This window comes from Fringilla coelebs (assembly GCF_963513975.1).
Source record: "Fringilla coelebs genome assembly, chromosome: 5".
Classification (NCBI taxonomy): domain Eukaryota; kingdom Metazoa; phylum Chordata; class Aves; order Passeriformes; family Fringillidae; genus Fringilla; species Fringilla coelebs.
In genome coordinates this window covers 52887918-52914287 of record NC_140033.1, presented here as the reverse complement: position 1 = coordinate 52914287, position 26370 = coordinate 52887918, and the positions used below count along the sequence as shown (strand labels likewise).

The following is a 26370-nucleotide window of genomic DNA, read 5'->3' as shown; positions in this document are numbered from 1 at the left end:
CATCAAATCATCCTGGCATCAGCTACAGCTTTTGTTACTTGTCCTTCCATTTAATGAAAGGAGTGAGCACTGCTCTATTTCCAAACTGGAGTTCCCCCCACTCCAGGAACCTCTCAGAGGGCAAGACACTTCATCTGCTGACTAGGGGTGTCTTGCACCTCCAAAAGCTGTCTCTTTACTCTCACTGAGACTTAATATTTCTTGCACAATTTCCCTGTAACCTGGGCACCTGTCAGAGCAGCTTTCAGGTCACATACTCCTTTCACACCACTTGTGCAATGGTCCTGCTCCCTATCTGGCAAATAGGGGTTTCTGTCATACACGCAGAGACTACCTGTATGCTTTATTTTAAGATAAATACTCTCCTTGGTAGACCCAGCACAGTTGTAACTGAGCTCTGGTTTTGTTTTCAGAAACATCTGACTGCATTCCAGTTAAGTGTTATGTAAAGAAATTACTTAAAGCATTAACACTTCAGTCCCTTTATCACCAACGGTGCTGACCAATTGCTGCCAGCATTATTTTCGTTCCACTGCCCTGCTACTGCCAAAGGGAATTCAGTCATAGAAGTGGTTAAGATTATGTGACTTCACACTGTTCCGCCTTCAGTCTTTTTATAGCACAGCTGCCTTGTAACATTACTAAGTTCAGAGCTGCAATGGTGCTGTACTCAGCTCATCAGCTGAGAGCTTTCTGTTTTGCAGCTGGTTTATTGATGTGAGCGTGCAGCTGTTCTCTGTCACACTGAGCTTAGAAACAGTTCCACCACAGGTGAGACGTGAGAAGGCAGCTGAACATAAAAGCCAATTTCTTTCTGGATTGTAGTCTGAAACTCTTCAATTTGGTACACAAGGTGTGAGTGGAAGCTACATGGTGTGAAGGGAATTTTTCTTCTTTCTTTAAAGGAATGCTGTATATAAGAGATCAATGAGGATAAAAAGTATTTTACTTTAACACAAAAACGATTTTGTTGTCTGCATATTATTCTTCTACATATCAAACTTTCAAGCCCTGTTTATTGAACTAAGTTGAGGGGGTTTTTTTCTGATAGGAATACAAAAAATAATTGGAAAATAATCTGTGTAAACTACTCCAGTGAATTTTTGCATTTAGGGATAGTAAAATTAATGAAAAAAGAAGCTATGTAGAAAAATTTCTGAGTTAATTTTGCTGCTGCTGTCTATGTGATTTTGAAGCTACGTGGAAACCTCTTTCATGCAGTTTACTACCAAGTGAAATATACCAGGAATCAAACACTGCACAGTGAAATTCTACTACATTTTCCAGGCTTGTTTGGTTTTTTTTTCCTTCACTGATTTTAGACAAAACTTGATACAAGACTGACCCCTGTTTAAAGTTTAAATTATATTTAATGAATTTAAGTTTAAATTATACAAGCCTTTCAGTCCCACTTGCTCTGACTTTTTCCCTCTTCCAGCCCTTCCCTGAGCAATTCGTGCTGCTGGCTCCCCACAGCATTTCCATTTGGGTTCCCCTACCCCAGATGTAGCACACAGGTCATGTGTGAGTTTTATGGCCCTTATGTGCAGTGCTCACCTGGCAGCTGCCAGGGACCAAACTGGGCACTTAAACCAAGAGCTGGAGGTATTACCTTTCAAGCTAAAAATAAAAAAAAAGCCAAACTTCTACAGCTGGTGTTGTAACCCCTTGCCATTAGTTACATGTAACACCTTAGGAACATTCTGGAGCCTGGTTTCTTGTATGGAATGCATGTTTTGACCTAAACTCTGATGGGATAATTTGGAGCCAATACTGTTGCTTTCTCAGGTATTGAAGCTAGGAAATTCTATTCATACCATGTCAGTGGAATGTTTTAAGAAATGTCACTTGGATTATTCAATGTTGAGTTCAAGATAGCTTTTATTTTTAATGGAAAGTAGGGAATGTCCTCAGTATGGCCAGGAACTATGTACTAGAAATTTCCTGCATCACCCCAGGCCTCCTCTCAGCCCATATCTGCTGATAGAAAAGTTTGGGCTTCCAGCTCTTTGCCACTATTTTCTGCTGGGGATTATGATGTGCACAGATCTGTAGGTGAATGACTGTGAGTGGAAAAGGAAAAGTCACCAGTTAGTTTAAACTACCATCACTTACATGCTACTCTTTAATTAATTTCATTGATGACCTTTGTAGAACTGCCTCAAGTGAATTTGTGTCTGTTTGAATGAACAGATTTGGTGTCAGCACTCTGAAATAGTAACTAACTGAAGAGTCAAAGAAGCATCCAGAGAAGGAAATTTCTTGTGCCATCATAGTGGGATCCAGAAGACAGTCTCATGATGATCTGATAGGCTGTAAGGAGAGAAGTGTGAAGCATCACTGAAAAATCTGTGTAGGATTTGGCTGAAGCAAAAGTATACTAGCAATGCAATCCTGTGGTGCATTTTGTAATCACTACTAATTTAGTTGATGGGTTGGGTGCCTGCAGCTGAGAAACTGAAATAAAAGTTAGGAAATTACAGAAGGACTAAGATGAAATCTCTGCTGCTTTGATGCAAGAGTTTTGCTTGATAACCAGTGCTTCCACCAGCACCTATAATAAGGCTGAGTGGGTAGTACAAACTTGTCCCACTGATCTGTTTCCATAGCACAGCCACACTGTAATTCCCAGAGTGGCCCCACAGCCAGAGTTAATGCTGTGTCCTATCTCTCACTGATCAAAGCCCAGTGCTGATGCTAGGGTATGAAGCAAATAATTGGAACTGTACATTTCCTGCCATTCATTGCTTTCCAGCACAAGCCTTTCCCCCCCACCTCTTTTTTTTGAAAATTGAAGTGTTTTCAATTTTTGAAACATTTCTGATCAACTTGTTTGCAATAAAGACTTGTGCCTTTCAGGGACTAAACCAGCCCTCAACAGCCTGAGAATCAGGGAGCTGAAATAACAACAGAAGGGCCGGTTCAGAGGGTCTGTACCTCTGCTTATTGCGGAACTAAAGGAGCAGCTGCACAGCACAGCTCTGCCAACAAGTAGCTTTAGGATCCTTTTTTTTTTTACTAAGTTAAAAAAATGGAAGTACATAATTTTCCTGCCCTACAACAGTCACCTTACTTTTGCCATAAAGAATGAAGATTGGAAGCTCAATATATTACCACAGTGTTCTGCTGCTGAATCAATGCTTGTTAATAATGTATAAACTATTGCTCAGTCTTTTTTGCTGTAGAAATCATTTCCATTATTAGTTTCCCTTGCCTCCATATATTTTTCTTTAATTTTCAAACGATCTGCTTTATAAAATATGCATCTCTATATATCAGGTACCATTATTATGGGATTGCAGTGAAAGAAAACTCCCAGTATTATGATGTGATGTATTCTAAAAAAGGAGCAGCCTGGGTCAACGAAACGGGAAAAAAAGAAGTAACCAAACAGACAGTGGCGTATTCACCACGATCCAAACTGGGAACATTGCTGCCAGAGTTTCCAAATGTCAAAGATTTAAATCTGCCAGCCAGTCTGCCAGAGGAGAAGGTAACACTTTGGAAATCTTTTCTCAGCTTGTCTTGGTTTCTTTTTTCCCCCTGCACTGGATGAAAGCTTTGTTTAATATATAAAGACTTAAAACAGGAGTAAGTTTAATAATGCCTTGACTTGATTTATGAGGGGCTGAACTACTTCATCTAATAGGAAGAAATATCTTCCCTTAAAAAGGGGAGCTGACACTATCAGCTGTACAATATTTCTAACGCCTGTGCACATTTTTTTTAAAGTTACATTACATACAGCAAGGCAACTTTTAAAATTATGTGATGTTTGAGGGCAACTTTTAAAATATGTTGCAGCCCTCTAATCTGTGAACACACTTGATGGCAAACTGACAAACAGTTCTAATGCTTTCTTGAGTAGAGGGGGACTTAGTGAATTTCTTCTTCCAGAGTAGAAATTCAGAGAATCCTATCTGCACATATGACAAAAATGCTCCGGCTCCTCTTGGCTGAGCTTGCTAGGTTTCTGGTTCTATTCACATGTGTAGTATCAATGTGAAGTGGACAAAAGAATAGGGTTTTTTAGCTCTTTATGTCCTAATTAGGGCCACATTCTCGTCTTTGATCTCACTGAGGCTTTTTGCTCCTCTTACATTTGAAGAATCCTATTGACAGAAAAATCCATTAATTCAAAGAGAGAATTTACTTTTGAGAAGAAAACTCATCTTGCAGCTAATCTAAATACAATTTAACTGATTATTTTTGCACATCAAGTTGCACACTGATAAGGAAAAACTTGCTTTTTCTGTGCTCTGTGTTCTGGTATTTTAAAAGAGGATTCCTTAAAGCAGAATGATCTTTTGTGTGTCTCCTTCATTCTTTTTCAGGTTTCTACCTTTATTATGATGTATAGGACTCACTGTCAGAGGATACTAGACACTGTAATAAGAGCAAACTTTGATGAGGTATGGTTAGAAACTGCAGTTGCAGTTTAATGATCCATAAGGTACCAATGGATTTTAGACCTCATTTTGTATGTTATATTACAGACTTAGGGGTTTGTGATGCTCAGTGCTTTTCAGGATCAAGGAACAATAGCTGTACTTGAGTATCTAATATGTGACTGATAGCACTAAATCTCACTTATAGTGCCGGGTGAGTTGGAGGAACAAAAGCAATACGAATGTTTTTGCCCTCTGTTCTCTGGCAGGATTAAGGTAGCAATATCCCCTTACAAGATGTTGGACAATCCAGTTCTTACAACTTGAGAAGTGTGTCCACCACAACTTTTCAAAGCTATTTGTTGGGCCTGAGCTGTCTGAAGGAGCTCCTCTGTGTGCTCAGCAGAGCCAGGGCAGGTGTCACAGCAACAACAGTGGGCTCTGCTGGTCTGTTAACCGCAATGCAGAGTGCTGGGGGGATTACAGCCTCCCTGATATCCTGGAGGGCCACAGCGGAAGTCTGCAGTTGCTCTGTTGCACTGCAGTGCAGCTAGGAACACACACACACACACACTGTTCAGCAGTGAATGCCATCTCTCAGAGATGGATGAGGCTTGTACCTGTTCGTATCTTCCTGAATCTGAGGGGTTGCTGGCAGTGGATGCAGATGGCTCTATAATAAGAGCTGAAAAATAAAATGTTACTGGAATGCAAGCAGGTTTATATTACATGGGAAGATGGCTTCTTATTTAGGATAACAAATCTGGCTATAGAGATACTGAGGATCTGATTAAAATATGATATTCAGATCCTGGAGAAAAAAAAATCAAAGGAAATGGGTCTTTTGACTCTCTCTTCTGAACAATAGGGGAAAATTCCTTGCTTTTCTTCTTTAATTCTTATATTCTTCTGGTTTAAATCTAGTTTTGCACCACTGTACTGAGTCTAGGATTTTCCATGTGAGAAAAATACTTGACTCATTCAGGACATTTAGGTGGGCGACTCTCAGAATAGTTTCTTAAGAGCAAGATGCTGTATTTTATTAGTTATATCAGGATCTGTGCTAGGGAATGGGCTGAGCAGCAGCAATATATAAATGGCAAATACTCTCTGCTACACATGGTGTGGTTGCTTACTTCACTAAAGAGTGTGTGCAGAAAATTATAATTCGTGAGTGCTGGTGTTCTGACCCCTGTGGAACTGATCATATCATTCTCTGAATAACACCTTTATATCCTACATTCAAATTTTCAGAGGTATATTTTGCTGTGTCTGAAATCTCTCCCCTATTTTTGTTTTCTTTGCCTTTCACCACTTTTTCTCGACTTTCCTTCATAGTGGAGGAAAGATAAAATCCAAAAGTGTAGTGTTTCTTTCCAAAGCAAAGACAGAATATGGTATATTGACCCTTGTAATCCATTTGCTGTCCTTCCCTCCCTCCCTCCCTCAAGGCCTAGATTGCATTCCTTTGTACACAGGGACAGAGTGCTAAGAGAGAGAGAAAAAGGCTTGACATGGAAGCCAAAGGGCTAAACTCACCAGCCACTGATGGACGATAAAAATCCACCTCGTGTGTCTCCTCACCCTTTGGTTGATTATCCCATTTTGTGCTGCATTACGGTATAAGCCTGTGTATTAAGGAACATGCCTTGCCTCTGTTGCACCCCATTAGCCCACCCCTAAAACAAAAGCTGTGTAAGCATGAGAATTTAAAGAGAATGGTATTTGTGGCCTTTGATTATTTTAACATTCCTGCTTCTTCTCGTGATTGCAGGTTCAAAGTTTTCTTCTGCACTTTTGGCAAGGGATGCCTCCTCATATGCTGCCCGTACTGGGTTCCTCAACTGTAGTGAATATAGTGGGAGTTTGTGACTCAATTCTCTACAAGGCAATTTCTGGAGTTTTGATGCCAACGGTACTACAAGCCTTACCTGACAGGTAACTGACCCCTTCTAGCTCAGCTGTCCTTGTTAATATTCCTTTTCTTCAAGAATGATTCCAGTTCTCAGAGAGCTGCTTGCTGCCACCCGTTTTCTTACTTTAAATCACAGTGTCATTTGAAAGGAGTTGACGGGCTTACATGTTCCTGAAAAGAATTTAGATTTTAATTCAGATTTTAACAAGACTTGTATTATGAAAGACTTGGAGGGTTGGGGGTTTTTATGTGATGAAGGATACCACCTTCTTCTTGGTTTCTTAATGTTCAGTTAAACCCAAACTAAATTCACTATTCCAATCCATGTAGTAGATTTCAGGTGGTCTCTTCCTACCTGGAGTTCATGTGAGTCTGAGAATTCTTCTTCATAGAGGTAAAGCAGGACAGAGATCAATAATCTACAACAAAAAGTGTAATCACTGAGTGCAGTCAACATGCTTTCCCCTCTGGTTTTACTTGTGTGCTCATCAGGAAGCCATCTTTGACTAAATAGTCTTGTACACCTTTAATATTATTTGACTGATGTGTTCTTGACATGGAGTAATTTGTTAAGCATATTGCTCTAGGAGTTTTTTATTGGTACCGTGTGTTTAGCCCTTAAGATTTTAAAGTTTCTCTAATCAAGGAAAACGTTTTCACAATGTTGTTCTGCTCTCCTATGTGCATTTCATGACTGCCAAAGTGAAAGTATTTTACACAAGACATCTGCTATAAGCATAGGCTGTTCTTGATAAGACATATACATTTTTACAGTCTTTGCCCCTCACTCCCCCCAGTCTATTTCATTGGAAGGATTAAACAGAACAGCAGTCCTTTTCTCAAGCTGCTTAGTTCTTTCATAGCAAATGAGGAGAGACTTGAGTGTGAATATAGACTTTTGTAATGCATATAAAGGGCCAGATTGTGGCTATTAAGCCATAGCCTGCACTGGAGGGGGTGAAGAAGGGTCTCATTGCAATGGAAGCTCCTGAAGGAAATCTTGCTGACTCAGCCAGAATCCTCTGAGATACTTCCTGGGAACAAATTCTGGCTATCCAGAAAAGGCACTTTTTAGAGAGCCCAGCAGTTGTCCTCCATCCCCTGTTCTCTATGGGTGTTTCTGTGGAGCAGAGCAGGCTGATGACCATGTTTATTTTACCACTTTGTTGTCCATGCAGTATGTTAGGACTACAAACAGAAAAAGCTTCTTGGTTGAAAGGGGGAAGTTCCTTGTGTCTTTTCTCTCTCATTTGTGCATTTCTAGCATTACTTCAGGCAGTGCAGCTTTGTCTGTCAGAGTCAACTCTTCGGATCCTCTGCACAACACTCTGCAACTGATCCTGGGAACTGTTATTTTTTTACTGACAATTCCTATAAGAAGGGCAGGATGAGCTGCCTACCAAGTTTAATAAGAAATGATGGAACCATCAGGAAACAGTAGCAAGAAAGAAGAGAGAAATTTCACTTGTCTGGGAGAGGTCCAGTCCTGTGCAGGGCTAAGCAGGCAGGTCCTGCTCTACCTCCAGCTCCCCCACCTGTGTGCTTGGCCTGCAGCAGAATTAGTTGTTGCTCCACTTGAATATCCCCTTGTACATCTGTATAAATGTGGGCATAAGTGAGCTGAAATCTGAGCTTTGATTTATTGTCTTCTTTAAATAGTTGTGAATTCATATTTGTAGAAAGTGGAAATGATTTTATTTAAAGTGAAAATACTGTTTTTAAGTATCAAATTGCCGAACAGAGATGGGAGGTTTTGACCATGGTGATACATTTTGCCTTTCTTGCAAAAGTTGTCAGAAGTTTCAGAAATTTTTCTTCATGCCTACAAACCAAAATATGTTAGCAACTCTGCATAATAATGAGTTGCAAATGAATGACTCATGGTCTTCACATGTTCACAGCTTTTGTAGTGCAATGCACAGAGTAAACACGGTGTGATGTTTTGACTTCTTTTTTCAGTTTGACGCAGGTGATCCGAAAGTTTGCGAAGCAACTGGATGAGTGGCTGAAAGTAGCTCTCCATGATTTACCAGAAAACCTACGAAATATTAAATTTGAGTGTATGTATTGCCCAGTCTCTCTCCTGTTAAACTGGGAAGGATAATGTTTATTGATCACAAATTAATTGGAACTGAGACTAGTGTTCTTTTAGGAATTAAAACCTGTCATGATTATAAATCTTGCATTCACTTAGAATCTCCACTTGTTCATGAGAACCAATCTCATTTAGTGAAATGAGGCACCGCTCAAAATGAGAATTTATTTTCCTTTCTTGTGGATTCTGATAAGAAATTAATTTTGTTGATAGTAAGCAAACATTAAGGATGATATTAGGCAAAGAAAATTATTAAACAAACCCTTAGGCTAGCAGAATTTGAATACAGCTTGAGGCCCTTGCTCAAAAAAGTGCCAGAGTTAGAAATGAAGGAGATCAAATTACCCTGTCACCACAGGAAAGGGCACTAGTCCTTTTCAAACGTGCTTTGTAGATGCCTGCAGTGCACATCACCTATTGATAAAGCCTGCTTTATTTCACAGCTCTCAATTCTTCGCCTTTCATGAGCACTAAATTCCACACCACAAAGTTAAAGGGGAAAAAAAAAACTAATTTAGGAGAAGGATTAACTATTTTGATCAGCGTGGAAAATTAGGTGTATATGTTACTGAGAACAGTCAGGATGGTATTTGGAACAACTAATTTCAGGGTGTTTTGAACTGTTTACTAATTTGTTTTAAAAATTAAACAAAGTCTGGACTGAAAATATCCTTTACCACATCTTTTTTCAGTTCAAAAATATCAAGAATCTTCAACAGCAAAATCTTTGCCAATCTTACAGGCAGACAGAAAGAGATGGACAGTGCTCTCTCTAGTCGTTCTAAATCTGTATTTTTAAACTGCCTTTATGTGCAGTATGGAGGGAAAGCTCACTCTGTGACCACATCTAACATCTCTTTGGATAGATCTGCAAATATGGTCCTTTTGATATAAGGAAAATACTGTGTGCTCCCTGCCTTTTACATGGGCCTTTGTTGCTTCTGCAGCTGTTTCCTCCTCATCGGAATTTGTGATACGGTACACAGCCAGTGGAGGTACTGACACGAGGAACTGCAAGCTTTGGTCATTTTTGCAGTTCCCAAGGCACTGACTTCAGACAATGAAATGCACAATACAACATTTTAAAAGCTCATTTTCCAAGAATAGGAAATATTTTAATACATGGTCCCTATCACTTGCAAACAAAGAGCTAAACTGTGAACAGAGGACTGGCAAGTACCTCTGCACCATTTTAGCCCATAATGTATTAGTATGTCATGCAAATTGTTTTCAGAAACTTTGATCAAATTCTACCTGAAACTGGATCAGAGTTTAGTCCCTACTAGTCCAGTCAAAAGACTCCTCCAAAACTTAATTGCATGAAGATTTAGCAACCTTTTCTCATTTCCACACATAATGTAGCTATTGTTATTTTATGCGTACTTATTCTTGCACCAACATTTTTCTTTCTGTTAAATAATTCTTTCTGTTCTCTAGCTCCTTTGTGTAGCAAGAGAAAATTTGCTATGCTGAACAAGCAAAGCTTTTCCATTGTCCTCTGTTTCTCTTGTCATGTCATTATTCACAACATCTATAAATAATTGCTTGTAATATGCCTCTGTAAAAGTGATCGAGCATCCAGATTTAAGGGTTTAGGTCAAGGTTTATATTAAGTTAAAGCTGGGCTAGTTGAGTGCATTTCATGTAGCCAAAATTTGCATAGGAAACTGGATATATATTTTTTGTTGTTGTTCTTGTTTACTACTTTCTGAAGTAATTATTCTTATCGTACTTAGCACAGTATGTAAATATGTATCTCTTCTTTCCTGCAGTGTCCAGAAGATTCTCACAAATACTACGGCGACAGACGTCCCTAAATCATCTCTGCCAAGTAAGTATTTCACTTACTCAGGTTTGATGAATGCTCTTTTTACGGACTTTTCAAATAATTTTATGAATTGACAGGTTGGACTTTATTCAGAAGAGGAGGAGAAGATCACATTAGCAGTTTGTCTCCAATATTTGTTGTGGCCACCTCTACAAAATCAAAAGTAATCACTGAAAAAAGCTTTTCTAGACAACTGGCAACCCCTGATAATTAAATTCAGCAGGCTACTTCCATGAAACAAAATTATTATTTGATTTGAAGAGATGGTTTATTTCCAGGAAATAAATGAGAGACATTCCATTGATTTCAGAACTGTTTGTATTAGGCCAGTTGCAAAGCAAGAAAAATTTCTACATGCCCAACACTACATTCCAAGTCTGTATGTTATAAATGAAATGCAAATTAGTAAAAGGGAAAACAGCTGAACTGGGTTTTAAATAGACTTGTTCTTGTAACCACAGCAAGTGAATATAGGAGCTGCTCCAAAGTGTTTGGTATTCCCCAGTTTACATCAGAATTACCTGTAAAAAGTCATTAAGCCAAATTCTGTGCAGTATAAAAAGGGAGAGAATGCATTGAATTCATTAATGTTTCATGCATTTATTGGAGGGGATAGGTTTTTTCCCCTGTCACCTAAAAGCTCCACTTTTGGAAGGTGTATCCAAAACCACAGGTTTACCCTGTGAGGGGTGAATCCCACAGAAAGAAGCTCTAGGGAAATAAAAAAGACTCCTGTGAGGAATTTTTTGGTCGGTTTCTTCTGCCGTTATTTTAGTGGTGGAGACAGAGATACTTGAGCTACCTTTCCCCAAATACCATAGATCATCACTGCACCCTGGAGGTCCATAGCCATTCAGGGGAAATCAAGATAAAGAAACCACAACCTTCTGCATAAAACCTGGGATCAAATCTCTTAGGTGAAGAACTCATCAAGTGCATCACTCCCTTGGGGAAGCTGATAACCTTGGTGTGTGTTATCATCTCTGCTTAATTACAGAGATCTGTGAATATGAGCATGGCCTTGTGTCAGTTCCTTTACTCTGTCCATCCTCCTCATTACCAGCAGCAGATCCCTGTCTCAATCAGCCAAGACACAGACCTGATGAGGAGGCCTTATAACCTTTTCATATGGCTGAGGGAAGAATGAGAGTCTTCATAGATTGGGAGAGGGGAGGGTGCAAACCTGAGTGGTGTTTGTTTGGTATTGGTTTGATTTCTTTTGTTCTGAAGCTTGAAATGAAAACCAGCAGAGCTGTTAGAGATTAAGGGGTCTAGCAATGGCAGCATCAGATTAGTGTTGCTCATTAGGGTTTGTGGTGGATGCAGTCAAAATACTTGCAGTTGATTAAAGCAGGCAAAATGACTGAAGAGTTCTCTTGTTAGAGGGCCCTGTAATATCCATAAGACATCAATTTGGTGGGTGGGGGTCCATGAGGAGAATGAACTTAGTGAGCCCAGCTAAGGAAGCATAAAAGGGGATAAAGCCTATTTTTTAACCTAATAAAGCATGAACTAATGAATAGATTGAATTGGATTACAGGCGTCAAGAACAGTGATCCACAGTGCAGACATCACATTTCAAATGCTGGAGGACTGGAGGAATGTGGATCTGAATAGCATTACCAAACAAACCCTCTATACTATGGAGGACTCACGAGAGGAACACAGAAAGCTCATCATACAATGTAAGAGCAGAATCTTCAAATAAAGCCAGGTGAACTTGGCTTCCTACTGCGAACAAAGCTCAGAGAAAGTAGTGCTGGTTTTTCAGCCATTGGTTTGCTTGGAGGCTTAAGATAAATATAGAGACATTTACCAAAATGTAAGGGAAAGCCCTGTGAAGGTCTTATGTTTTGGGGCAAAGACCTGGGCACCATTCCTTGATGCATTCCTTTCTAGTACCCACAACAGACAATGGCACAAAACTAGCACTCAAATTCAGGAGGTTTTTTTCCATGAACCTGAACAAACTAAATCTATGAGTTAACCATTGAATGTGTAAAAGTCCAATCTTTTCTGCTATAGAATTGCAGGAGAATTGTCTTTTGAATGGCTTTGACACTTAAGTTGCTGTGTATTTGAGTTCCTTGTAAACTTGTTTATAAAAAGCTCCTTTTTACACAGTGTTTTCATAATCAAGAGCATTTGGTGGGATAAGCTTTCGCCCTGAACTGTTATGACTAAATAGAAGTCCCATATCAGACAAGCTCATTGGGTAATTTAGGTTCTGTCTAGTACAATGAAGGGTATGGACTTGAAAGTGACTTTGGAGACATTGGCAAACTGGTTTTACAATTAAAGACCTTTTGCAAATACAAAATATTCCTTCGATCATGCAGCAAGTGTTGCATAGTTATAAGACCAGGTGTAACCCAAAGCACACTGAGTTTTGTTGTTTTGAGGCAACAGATGTCTTTAACATCCTTCACATAACCTCACTTCCTGTGAACCTACCTGTTGAATTGCCATCTCTCTCCTGAAGAGGACCAGAAATCTTTTACTCAGAATCTGCCTGAACGGGGCACAACCCAGGCAACCACTTGTAGGAGCCCAGCAAGGGTAGGTCTGCTAGGGAGGTAACTCTTTCAGGAAGTGGCTAGGAAGACAAGGTGTGACACCTTCACACGTACCCTGGACCCTACAAGGTTGACTTTGGCAGTCATCCCACTGTGTAAACACTTGAATTCTTCTCCTTTGTTCAGTGATGGGCCTTGCATTCGCTGTTAGCTCTGTTTTCCAGGGAGAGGTTCTTGGTATTCTTTCCTCTCTTTCTTCACTCTTGATTCATTTCATGGCCCTCTTCCCTTTTGAGAAGATAGGAATTCAACATGGCAGCAAAGAAGGTAGCATGCAGTGAGACTGAAATCTAGAAGCTGAGTAAATCCTTCTGTGATCTGTTAAGTTTTCAAGATCTATCCAGCATCCTACCACTGGCAAAAAAAAAAAAAAAGAGTTTTCAAAGTTATACTCCCTAGTAGCAGCAACATTTTTGGTTGCCATTCAGAACATCCTTAATGTTTAAGGAATCTTCTTGCGTATGTGCTATTTGCGTAGTAAAACCAAACAGAATTTTCCTGAATGCTGTTGGATTTGTGCAAGTTTTTCTGTATTTTAGGCCTATATAGCCCAATATATAGGAACTTGAAGTTATTCAGAAATTGTAAGCTAATAGTTCATAAGATGGGATGCCAATGAGATGTTGAGATAGGTATAGTGAATATTCCAGAACTTAGATTTTCCCCCCCATGTTTGATGCTTATTCTACTTTACCAAAGATTTTTTCACTATGCCTAGTATGACTTATATGGCATCAATTTAAGGCCTATTTTCATACTCTTGTTACTAATAATCAAGGAAGTACAATTTCAGCTACTATAACTAGAGAAAAAAACTCCCAGGTTTATAAGCCTATAAACAAACGGATAAAGAAACAGAGAAAAATCACTGGGTATAAAAGAACCTCTGTTCTGTTCTGCTGGACTACCTACCTCTGACATGATTTCTTCTTTATTCCCTCATTCTCAGATCCTGTTGAGGTATTTTTAACAATCACTAAAGGCTAAACATCAAATTTTCTCAAATAGGTCGTTGTACACGGTTGCATTGCTCCAGCAGCAAAGCAGGCAACTGATTTGTTTTTCTGCTCTTGCTCCCCTCTTTGCACAGCATATGAATTACTTCATCTGTTGTATCAGGCAGTTTTTGTCCAGCCAAATACTCAGGTAAGGAGACAACATTTAGATTTCTCTGTGATCCTGTTCTGAATAAAGGGAGGTTGCCCATTCAATAAAAGAATGAAAGAAGATAAGGGTGGCACAAACATCATTTCCCTTCTTCCTCCACTAATGTTTCTGGTAACTCAGCCTTTCCAAGTCTCAGTTAAATAAAGTTGTAGTCAGGTATTTAGCAAATGCATTCCTGCTCATCCTCCTGATCCAACAGAATCAGGGAGGTGTTCTTTGCATTATTTTTGTACAGCCTCTCTGGCTCATTTCCTTAGCTGTCGTCTCTACACTTTGCCTCCTGCACCCCCTTCACTATCTTTCCTATGGGGAGAAATTCCTTCCTCTGTTATTTATAATTAGTTGTAAATAGAATTGCTTAGTGCATTGAAATCATCCTGTGACACAGTAGGTAGAAAGTATCTTTCATCTTGACCTACAAGGCCTTTTATCTTAGCTGAGTTGATGAATTAGTTTGTTAAGGTCTCAAAGCACATGATTCTTTGTCTTCCAGCCATTGGTTCTCATATGTAAATGAGGCTTGAAGTTTTAAGGACTGCTATTGAATGACTTTTTAACTTTTTGTATTGAAATATTAATATGTGTACTTGGAAAAGATCAAAAAGTATACAGGTTGCCTTTTGCAACTCTGCTTCATAACAAGTAGAGTATTTCTGCACTGATAGCAGTGTGTTTTGAAGAAGTTTATGGACATTCTGTGTGTGTGTGTCTGACATTGCAAATAGATGATTTGCAGCAGTTAAATCATTTTTGCAACTAAAGCATTATACAGATGAGCGCCCTATCAACAATACTCATTCACTTGGTGCCTAGAAGATTCTTTATGCATTTCTAAATCAATTTCATGCATGACATTTTTTCATCACTGGGGTCAAGGCCCAGTTTCTCACTCTTCACAGAGAACACCGTAAACATTTCAGTTCTGGGCACACTAGACAACTTAAATAAAAACCAGTAATTTTAAAAATAGGTTCTGATTGGCTTGCATTAAAAAAAACTTTGAATGACCGCATCACTTTCAGTAGATACAAAATAAGAGACCCAGCAAACTTTTTGTGTCAGCACCAGGAAAGATGCGTTTATTTCAGTTAAGCAATCTATTATAAAAAAACATAGTAAACTTGTGATTCTTTTGGTAGCCTTTTGTGATTTGTTTTTCTTTTGTTTGAAACAGAATCCAAGTTCTAAGGTGGGCTCTTTTTTTCGTTTTGTTTTGTGTGCCAGTGTATCAGGAGTTTGATCACCTTTTGGAGGAGCAGTCCCCCATTGAGTCGTACATCGAGTGGCTGGATTCCATGGTGGACAGATGTGTTGTAAAGGTTGGTAAGGAGGAGTGAGTCACTGATGTGCGTTATGATCTCTATTCAGGTAATACATTTTTAGAAAAAGCCCAAATAATAACAACAACAACTACAACAAAAAGAGTTGGTAATGAGCAGGACTAAAGCAGTAGTGGGCAAAATCTCACTGGTTTTCATGGACAATTGCTCACATTCAGGATTTTGCTTTATTCTCCTCTTGTTTATTTTATTCCGAAAGAGTGCATTCAAAAATAAACAGGGCTGAGGTTTCCAATCAAATCAATATTTCCAGGGATATGGAGAGTTGAATTCAGTGTCAGAGTCATCCTAGTGGTACAGGGCAAAGAGAAACATAATCTGGCCTTTTAAGATTTTAATGAAAAGGATATTTAAGCTAGCTAATTCATCTATATACAGTCACACGTGAGAATGAAAGTCTACATTGCCATCCAGTCAAGGACACATTTATGTTCCTTTTGAGTGGATATGGAATACCAAAGAGTTGTATCTTATTTTCATTAAAGTACATGCAGAAACCTGCTAACAGAGCTTTAAAGTGTATTTTCAAAAACGATCCGGCATCACCATAATTTTACATAGAGTATGAAAATGTATAACTATTTTACCTTTTGTTACTTCTTTGCATTAGGATGTTCTGTTAGAATTTCAACTCTTCATTCCACTTGTTAGGGCTCTGAAGTAAAACTAAAACAAAACAAAATATGCTGCCTCTCCCTCTGCTGCAAAATAGCCATATAGGAAACAAATAATTCTCCAGATTACTTGAAATACTTTGATTGTTTTGGGGAACTTCTAGTCAGTGGAATGCAATTCAAAATTCAGGCTAGAGCTGTTAATTTTAATGAAGAACTTGACATGAATTGTAATAAATTAATTTTAGTTGCTGAATGGTGAATCTTTTTACTCACATATGGCTATAATAAATACATTTTTGAAGAGTTAATCCCTAAAGTGTGCTTTCTGGAAAATATTTTGCCTAGTAAAATGACTAAGTGAATTCACAAAAATAAAAATGAGAAGGAACCAAAACCTTCAAATTCAATATTAAATCTCATTTGAAATAGTAATATAAATTTGCAGTGCAGATCAAAAAGTGATTATAAATTGCTTCCTTGACTAGGAAGTGAGAAGGAACATGTTAGTAATTAGGTTAAGATGAAGACCAGAGCAATTTTTTTGCAGTCCTTTTATCATGTTTAAAGGAGATCCAGTCTTGAATAATACTTTATTGTTTCCTCTCTCTGAAGGTTGTCCATGGTTATAAGGTGGTTTTCTGTTTAAGGCCATTTTGAGTTTGGCTTTTCTAATTTGTAATGTATATTTTAATGTGAAGATAGTGGTAAGTAGTTTTGCAGTGTAAAAAGAGAAGGGGGATATATGCATCATTCAGCTGTTCTGCTGGTAGAAATGAAAGTTTCTCCATGTCATGAACATCTCTCTTCTTGCAGGTAGCTGCCAAGAGACAAGGCTCTTTGAAGAAAGTAGCTCAGCAGTTTCTCCTGATGTGGTCCTGTTTTGGCACTCGAGTGATCCGGGACATGACTTTGCACAGTGCACCCAGCTTTGGTACTTGGATTTTGTTGCAATAATTGCATGCTACAGCCAAAAAAATCTCTATGCCAGTTTGTAATGTACATTTTAAGTGAAAACATAATCAGTTTTCACATGTCCAGTGCTCAACTAAAAAATAGACTGGGGCTATTGACATTTGGAAATAACTCTTAGACAGATGTTTGCAAGCCACAGCCAGGGGAGATGAAAATGTTGCTACTTCCTCCTGTTTGCTGTTAGAAGCTGCAGGGCTCAGTCACATGGCAGCTGGGGGAGTCCATTACAGGAGAATTCCCTAATGCACTTCAGTGCAAAGTGAGCCTGCTTACCCAAACCACTCTGGCCACGTGTGGAGCCAAGAGAGGTGACTTTGTGCTGAAGTGGATGAAAAGCTCTCCAGTGAAACACTTTGCCAGCTCTCCTCTTAAAGGACATAGCATTTGAAACTGGTCTTTGCAATGTTAGTGTGCTTCTATAACCTGGAGAGGGTCTCTTCCATTTCTTAAGAAGTCAGTCAGGATAAAAAAATAGATTTTTACTTTTTAAATGCAAAATCATGTTGCTTTTCCACCCTGTTTGAAAGGGGGCTTTGTCCTAGGATACAAAAAGTTCAGATTAAAATCAGTTAGAAGCAAGAATGACTCGACTGGTGTGCCATGAGTGTGAACATTTAGTCACTTGGGACCAGACTTTGCATGAGGGATGCTTTTCACAAATGCACATTTGTCTGAATATGTTTCTAGAAAGATCAGTAAAGAATGGTTTTATATGGGTATTGCATTGAATAACTGCAAGGTTTTCTGCTGGCTGAGCTTTGGTGTCCTTGATGCTTTTAGAACCATCTAATAGTATAAATTTGGATACTGTCAGTGAGATACAATATGATATTTTTAATGTATTTTATGTATTTATAATACATGTAATATTTATTTTTATAATATGTTTATATTTTAACCTGAAACTACTTTCATTTCCATTGTAAAAGAGTTTTCCAAACAGGTGTCAATGACATCAGGATAGCGAGTGTCCCCAAAGTGATTATACTTTTCAGCAAAAACCACAAAGTTGTTCAGGTGCAATGCCAGGGGAGGCAGGAGGAGCCCTGAAGTTTTGAACATCAAAACCATATCCTTATCCTATCAGGCAGCAGCCTGGGGTGTCCCTACACAAGTGCCATAAATTTTATTTAGCTGCGGACACGAATTTATAATAATCTACATTAATGATGCTATTCTTTCACTGCAAAGCCATTTGACATATTGTTTGTGAATTAGAGTTCAGCAAGTTCCAAAAAAATAACCCCTGAATGTAAAAGCTCAGAGCTAGATGGCAGAAACTTTCCTGCACCTAATTTATACAGTTCTTTCTAGATTTTCAGAATTATTTATCTATTGAGTTCTATGGAGAGAAACAAAGACTGATTTACTGTCCTAAATATTTACATATAATATACCTTTGCTCTTAACTTAGATAAAAAGTTTTGCATTTTTACTGCATTTGGAACTGTTTCAGTGGACTGATTTTTAATTAGTGTTTCTACCTTAAACAATATCTAGACTCAGATGCTCCCAGTGTAATTTTTTAAAAAGTGAAATAATGTGTTAGATGATTGGATCTTTACTATGTACAGGACAGTATATTGTTACCTTTGAAACAGATGATTCCAAAATCTGATTGAAGGAAGTGGTGATACTGGCACTGGAGTGACTGGCACAAAGATTTCATTTGCAAAGCTTTTAAGCATGGTGACAGGGGCAGGTTGAAACAATCTCTGGCAGAAAAGAAAAGCTGCTCTCTCTCTTGCTTCCTCTCTCTTTTTTCTCTTTCTGCTTGCCTCCCTCCCTCCATGCCTCCCTCTTTTCTGTATATGCATATCAAAGGCACAGTTGGTGGCAATGTTTGGGTAATACATCCAGTGTATGAAGTAACTAATTAGTAATAGAAACTCCATTATTTTCTCCAGATCTGGAAATCTCACTGTTCTTTTGCTATTTACACATAATTGCTGTATCTCTTAATAGATGTTGATACTTACTTAGCTGGGCATTGCCATGATTTCTGTTAACCCCTGAAAATTGGAGCCAAATGCTATTTATTGTTGTAACTACAGTCTCTTGAATGACTTCTTACCTTTTCCTAAAGAAATTCTTGATTTGCTGCTTACAACTGGATCCATTTCTGTACTTAAATATAGACTTGAAAGAACCCAACAGTTTCATGTGAGAAACAGTAGCTTGTAAACACAGAATAAGTTATGGTACATTGTGCTGAATAGCCATTCACTGTGAGGCTGAAATGTATGCCCTGATATCAGTTTCACTCTACAGCTTATATTTCATTCGACTTACTCAAAAATATAAAAATATTGCATTCATTGCACTCAGTACCAAAACCTTGTTTGTCTGGTGTCTTTCATGCAAATTCTGGGCTCAAAAACTCTATGCAGAGCTTAAAAATACACAGTGGGAGAAATAATAGGGGAGGAAGAGAGAAATTCAAAAGATTGACAAGGGCACTGGAGTGTTTTTAAATGCTGCATTCACTACTGCCAACCCTAAGTCTTCAAAATAAAGCGTTAGACCCCCCCAAAAACAAAGACATTTTTTAAAATACCAGATCTTGGGTTCTTGTTATTTGCTTGCTAGCACTACAGTGTTTAGAGTTTGCACTTGCAAATATTTTTATAAAAATACAAGCAACTTTCCTTTTTTTAAAATAAAGGTTGAGTAAGGAGTTTGATGGAAAATAGTAAACACCCTGAGCTTTATAACACTACATGAAATTTGCCAGCATTTTAGCCTGGTTTTCTTACCTTGAAGTTACTTCTCAGTAGTAACTGCACTAGAGTCAATAGAAACTTCCCGCTGAAAAACTGTGAAGTCGAGAGAAGAGTGAGCATTTTGTGGAGATTCTTAAAAATCTAGGTGTCAGCTGGGGAAATCCTAGGTCAGTAACAAAGCTCTCAGCCATGTCTGCTGTCTTTATTGCATTGCTAAATTGAATAGGACTTCATTCAGCAAGACTTTGAGCCCACAGGATTTTTAAAAACGGGTTCTCTGCAGCAGTTAAGTGAAGATCCCCACTTTTTACCCTTGAAAGTCTGGGGAAACCTGTTACCATTTTGATCTGCTTAGTCACATGAAACAAATAACTGTATGCTTCAGGTTCACCTGCAGCCAGAGATTTTCTCCCCATGGCAGAGGTGTTGCAGTCAGGTGTGTCCTGTTTCTGTGCTGCCTTTCCCAAAAGCACAGGGCACATGTTCATGTCCCAGTGTGCCCAGCTCATATCAGTGACAACAAAACCATGCAGGCGTGGAGGGAGAGAATGAAACACAAAGACCATCAGGGTCACAAAGAAAAAGAATGTGCTCAGAGTTACTCTGAAAGCTGAACTGCCAGCTAGACTTGAATAAGGGTATTGGTCTTTCAAACCACTTCTGCCCTACAACAGCTTGTTTGAATACAGTAGTTTGAGCAGGGGCAGTTGTGCTTCATTGTGATAAAAGCCATTATCTCAAGATAAACCTAACTTTCCTGTGAAGAAACCAGTCATTATGAAATTCAATTTAATTTGAAAATTGTTTGATCTTTTCCCCATTAAAGTATTTCACCTCAAATGCAATAATGGAATTTCCAAAGGAATACCTCCACATGAGGTATTTTGGGGTTTTTTTTTGTCTGGCAGCAGTTGATCTTTGTTTCTATCTCAGATGATGACTTTTCTCTGATTTAAGCTAGCTGCTGGATGAGCTATTATTTTAACCTCATTGTACTTTATGTGTCAGAGTTACTCAGTGATGTAAATGAACATGTGTTAAATACTCCACGCAAGTCTAAATGAACAAAAGAGCTTTAAAAAACCAGACCCATTGTATGATAAAGTCCTGTCTGGAACTACAGGTACTTAATGTCATGGAGTTTATTGCATAAATTGAACAAACTCCACTTTGATACTTGTCAGTGTCCCCCTGCAGATGGGTGTTAGTCCTTTCAGGAGGGCACAGAACAGTGTCTTAGCTCTGATGTTTTGCTTCTCTTACTTTGCCCTCCAAAATATATCTGTGGTCTCTTCTTACACATAATTTTTTTTCTTGTGATTTGTGATCTAGGACAAACATTTCTTCGCCATCTCTGATACGTATGCTTTATAAATTATGGGAAGCAACTCACTTCCTTTCTGTGCAGGTAGTTCAGAAAACTCATACCAGGATGTGTCACTAAGGCAGCCAGCTCGAGATTCTACTTCTGACAGAAAATGATGCGCCCTTTAAACAGTAGGAAACAATTCTACTGTAGTGCAACTGGCAAAAAAATTCAGTGCTAATGTAGGAGAAGAAGAATCCTTCAAGGGGCAGCTCTCAGCTTGGTAGTCTTCTTGCACCCAAAACCACAGCTGGTTGTAGAAGCCAGTATGAATCTAGGAATGAACAGTTTGCTACTCCCTGGTTTTACTTTGACCTCTCTTACCCTGAATAACAGAGATATTTCAGTACATGGAGGCAGTTTTATTCAGGGCTGTTTGTGTTGAGTACTGTAATAATTGGTTTAATGAGTGTATTGAGACAGTCAATGGCTTTTTTTATTTGTTCACTTCATTACCAGGGTCTTTTCACCTTATTCACTTGATGTTCGATGACTACGTATTGTACCTGCTAGAATCACTCCATTGTCAGGAGAAAGCTAATGAGCTAATGAGAGCAATGAAGGGAGAAGGAAGCACAGGTGAGTCTGTTCTTTTATTCATTATTTGTTGTTTTATTCCACTGTTTTTTCTACTTTTTATGTTAGGACATATCTTAATCCTTATCTAACCTGCTGAGGCTTATCCAGGAGCAAAGCACTTCTGTCATGATGTGAAATAAATTATTTGGGAGGCATCCCTGGTTAATTCTGAAGGAGAACTGCCTGCTTCACAATGTCACTCTGGATGTCTGAAATCCCATTCCTAAGCACTTACTTGGTGTTTCAGTAAGAAATTTTTGTACTGAACCTTTTATCTTAGTTAATCTTTCTAAGCCACCACTGAATTTCAATGGACTCAGCGTTAATAAGTTCACTGACATCGGTGGATTTGTACCAGTCTAAATAAGAGGAAGAGGTAGCAGGAGTGAGAAAAGACAAATGGCAAAGCTGTTGTTTTGGTACATTTACATTCTAAGTGCCTGTACAGGAGATGATTCTGAGTCCTGCTCCATTCCACAATGCCTTGCCAGAACAGAAGCAAGCAGGAATTGCTTTTAGTTTTTTCTGCTCTGGGCAACCCCTTGTATGGTAGGTCCTCTGTGATCTTCCTTATTTCCATCTCCCATTAATTTTGGCACATTAAGCCTCAATGTCATCTTTGAAAGTTTCATTTTAGCTGTGGCTTAATTTATCACCCTGTAGATTTATGGGAAGAAAAACATTTCAGTGATTAGGGTACTATCTTCTGAATGGTGCTAGACTTGAATTTAATTCATTGCCCTGCCATAACCTCTTGGGGTTTTGACAAACAAGTTGCTTATTCTTGCATATTTTCCACATACCTTTGGCAGTTTAAACTGTCCAGAATATCCTCCTTTTTTAGTCAACAGAGAAAGAAGATCATGGCCCAAAGCCACAGGAATGCTCTGGAGACTCCTGTTTCTTTCCAATGTCTCTAGAAGATGTAGGAATGCCTAACTCAGACGGGACTCCTAGTTTTAGATATGTAATAGTACATTATAGGAGTATAACACTTAAGCTGTCCATGCACCAGTTTCCTGCCTATGCAACAGGAAAAATTGCTCTTTCCTTTAAGAGGTGTTCTGGAGGTACAATGAAGGCTGTAATGGTGAATATTATAGAAGTACTTCTTTCAAAGATTCGTTCCTGCTCTGTATTTCTTGAAATACACACTGCAGTACCTAACTGCTTGCATTATTTTTTCAAAAGTTTCTCAGTGTTCCTTGACTCTAGCTATGTTTGATGGGTTTTCTCTCATTCTGCAGCAGAAATACGAGAAGAAATTATTCTCAGTGAACCAGCTGCTCCAACTCCCTCACCAGCGCCATTCTCCCCAGCTAAATCTGCCACCTCTGTGGAAGTGCCCTCTGCCCCATCACCCATCAATAACCAGTCTCCAGAGTATGGTGGCATAACAGCTACTACAGGTAGGTTGGCTTCTGGCAGATAAATCTGCTTGAGGGTGGCTTTTGCACTTGGTGTCCTAAAACTGAGCCTCAGAACATGGTGTATTGGCCTGCAAGATATGAGAAGCCTTTCCAGGCCAGAAATCTGTTCTCACTGTATCCACATGTGATGTGCAGTCTACCAGGAAAAAGATCTAATGTTTGGATGTTTTCTATGCCTGAAGGAAGCAGGCCAAATATTTCAAGTTTAGTGAGGTTTGCAAAATCCAAAATCACTAGTGGTTCAGGAATTCCTAGCTGGTAAAGTGACAGATGGGTATCTTTCAACATCTTTAACATCCAAATATGTTTAAATAGCTGTGCACGTTTCTCTTGGGAATCTTTTACACATTGCTGACAACTTTCATTAATCGATGCTAGAGATTAGGAATTACATGTTTGAAGCCTATTTTCAGTGTTATACTCTATTATGGCAGCTGATACGGTTGTTGTATTCTGGTGGGCCCACAAATTAAAAAAATCTACACTTAAGGGACAGCTTAAACTTGTGGGTAGATTGACAGAAAACAGTAGGAATAAAACCAGCTCCTTGTTTGGGCTGCATAAATGGCCAACATCCTGTGTGCTCTAGAGCAAAACTCATTACCTTTTGGATGTGGGTAGGACAGTCTGTCTGTATGATCAAAAGACAGTGTTCTCTTAATTAGTGGAAAAAAAAGGCAAAAATGTGAGTGACTTTCAGAAGGCATTTCAGGCACTGAAATTCCGGGTGTGCTGCTCCTCATTGAATAGGATGTATAATCAGAATGTGGAAACTATCACTTTTGTGATGTACTAGAAAAGTTACAAAATCTGCTAGAAAGAATGTCATAAAGTGATGATTTACCATGCTAGAGAATTTGGCAGTGGCTAAAGAACTAATAAATCTTTCTGAAAAATGTTTTTCATGTTTTCAAAGGCGCCACAGGGAAGCACAATGCATGTTGTGCTGGAACGAGATTTAAAAATATTTGTCCCTGCTTCACAACTTAAGATTTTTCACTGTTGGAGGCAATACAATAGTTAGGAGGAAAACAGGAAGTATTCATCCCTCAGGACAGTTAGACAAGAGACAGATGATTCCTAGACAGGGTAGGTGACCACACTGCTTCAGTCCAGGTGACAGTGGAGGTGGTGAGGTTTTTTGACTCTTGCTGAAACATTCATGTTGTGTGGAACTTGACCTGTAGGCATTGTGGGATGGTTGTGATGCCAGACCCAGAACTTAGTGTGATGCAGGACTGTATGCAGAAAGGACTGAAAAGAAGGGAACTGTGTGTTCTCCAGGGCCATTGACTGGAATGGAGGTCTGAGGGACTTGTATTAGGGCTGCAGATACCATAACTCCATGTGACTGTCATATAACAGTTAACCAAAAGCCATTTGCCCTTGTCCTGTCACTACAGGTCCTTGTAAGAAGTCCCTTTCCATCTTTCCCTTCAGGTATTGAAAGACCACAATTGTTCCCATACTAGAACTTTTTAGGCAAGAAAGCTATTTCTGATCATTTTCGTTCTTTTTTTGTCTGCTTTTCATTTTTAGGTTGTTTAAAGGCTTTCATTTGGTTGAACTGCAATTTACTCTTATGGTCTGGTGCAGTCTCACTTTTGAGAGTGTGAAAATCATTTTTGACTTGCACAAGCCAAATTTGTCAATGCAAGTAATGCTCTGGTTTACATTAAATATGAATATGTGGCTATTTGTTTTTTTCTTAATTAGTAATACCTCTGTTTCCCATGTTCATCATATAGATGGACTCATTTTTGTTTGCTTTTTAGTTTGCTAAACTGTGGAATGCAGTGTTTATTCACATAAAGCAACACAAAATAACAACTGTGTCTCAACTGAAGGAAATTGCCACACTTTAAAATAGGAGTGCTGAGATGTATTACACACACTCAAACTACTTTACATACAGATCTGAGGCATTATACAGAGTATTTTGAGACAGGAACATCTGTTCTGGAAATATCACACTATTTATTTTCTTATGTATCTTCTATGAGGTAAATGTAAAATTCTACAAATGCTTTGCCGATCTTGAGAACTAGTTCCATTGGTCACCATTAGCTCTCAGTTCCCCTATTTAGGGCATCATTAACTCTTTCTTGCTTGTGACATTAGCAATAAAAGTTAACTATTAAACTTGTATTTTAACCTTTTTGCCTTCAGTCAGTGGTCAGTACAAAACCAGCAAATTAAACTGTTGCAATGACATGATACTGAGCAAAAGAAAGGTAAATCCTATGTATCACTCTGTGGAATCTATCATGGCATCAGTAACATTTTATTTAAAACTTTTTGTTAGGTTACTAGACAGTTAAAAGGCTAATTAGCCTCCATCCTTTCTAAACTACAAAGGCCAGATTAATGATTGTTGAAACTGCAACAATATTGTAGTAAAAGCGATAGCTATATGGCTGACTATGCTGTTCTCTCTTAAAGCTCTGATTACTCATTTGCCAATGCAATTGTTTTTAGACAACCCAAAATGAACTCTAAATTGTTAGTTCCTCATATCTTAGTAAACTATAGGGTTTGCTGTTCAGTTTTAAGAAATATATGCATGAAATAAGTAATCAGGTCAGCAATGGTCATTAAAAGTCACTGTTCTTCCAAGTCTGGGCTTATTAAAATTCTGGGAATACTGGCACAGATCTAGCCCGTCTCATATTTGTGTGTACGAGTAGAACAAATTTTTGGTTCTTTTCCTAAAGCTTCAGCTCCTGGACTCATATGAGTATTTGAGAACATCAGCTCTTGCTCAACAATTAGAATTCAATTCTCATAGCTGCAGAGTGCAAAACTCTAAGGTTTCAATTTCAAAAGGCAATTCTTCCCTTCAAATGGAAGGGCTTGTGTTTTTTTAAAGCTTTATAGGTGAAGTGATCTGTTTGTTGTGTGGGAACAGAATGGAGTTCTGACTCTGGATTTCTGACTGCTTGAAGTTGACAGTTCTGCTGACTGTCAGGCATAATGCACAGTGCTGGGAGTGTTTCACTGTGTCTTGGTGGTTGTTTGCTCCAGCCTAAAGCAGATATAAAATGCAGCATTGTGAAGCATCTTCTGGGTTTTCTCTGCACTGGTGTACGTGATGGCATCAATGACAACAGGGCTGTTGTAGGACTAATAGCAGTTCCATTTATATTTGGCTCCCCTACAGATCTGATGGCCTGTTGGTTAGTATCCTCAAAATAACTTTTTTTTTTTTAAGAGAAAAGAAAAAAGAGTGATAATAAATGAGTTTTCCTATTTTAATCAAACCCTGCATGTTCAGAACACAAAGCAGAGCAAATCGTTGCTCAATCACTATTGTTTTTGCTTATTTCAAAAAAGCAGTTCAGTTGGGTTCAGTCATATCTAAAAGAGACTTCATT

At 38.6% G+C, this 26370-nt stretch overlaps 1 protein-coding gene across 1 annotated transcript in view; it reads left to right on the top strand.

Annotated features, from left to right (window-relative positions):
- The window catches only part of RFX4 (regulatory factor X4), a gene marked incomplete at both ends in the record, with an annotated part of 85474 nt that overhangs the window by 44812 nt on the left and 14292 nt on the right, over nt 1-26370 (top strand). The window contains 10 exons of the mRNA XM_084205724.1: nt 3280-3493; nt 4335-4412; nt 6163-6326; nt 8263-8363; nt 10171-10229; nt 11767-11911; nt 15194-15292; nt 16744-16857; nt 21447-21566; nt 22814-22975. Of these exons, the coding sequence (XP_084061850.1) occupies nt 3280-3493; nt 4335-4412; nt 6163-6326; nt 8263-8363; nt 10171-10229; nt 11767-11911; nt 15194-15292; nt 16744-16857; nt 21447-21566; nt 22814-22975 (1256 nt within the window). The remainder of the gene's footprint in view (nt 1-3279; nt 3494-4334; nt 4413-6162; nt 6327-8262; nt 8364-10170; nt 10230-11766; nt 11912-15193; nt 15293-16743; nt 16858-21446; nt 21567-22813; nt 22976-26370) is intronic.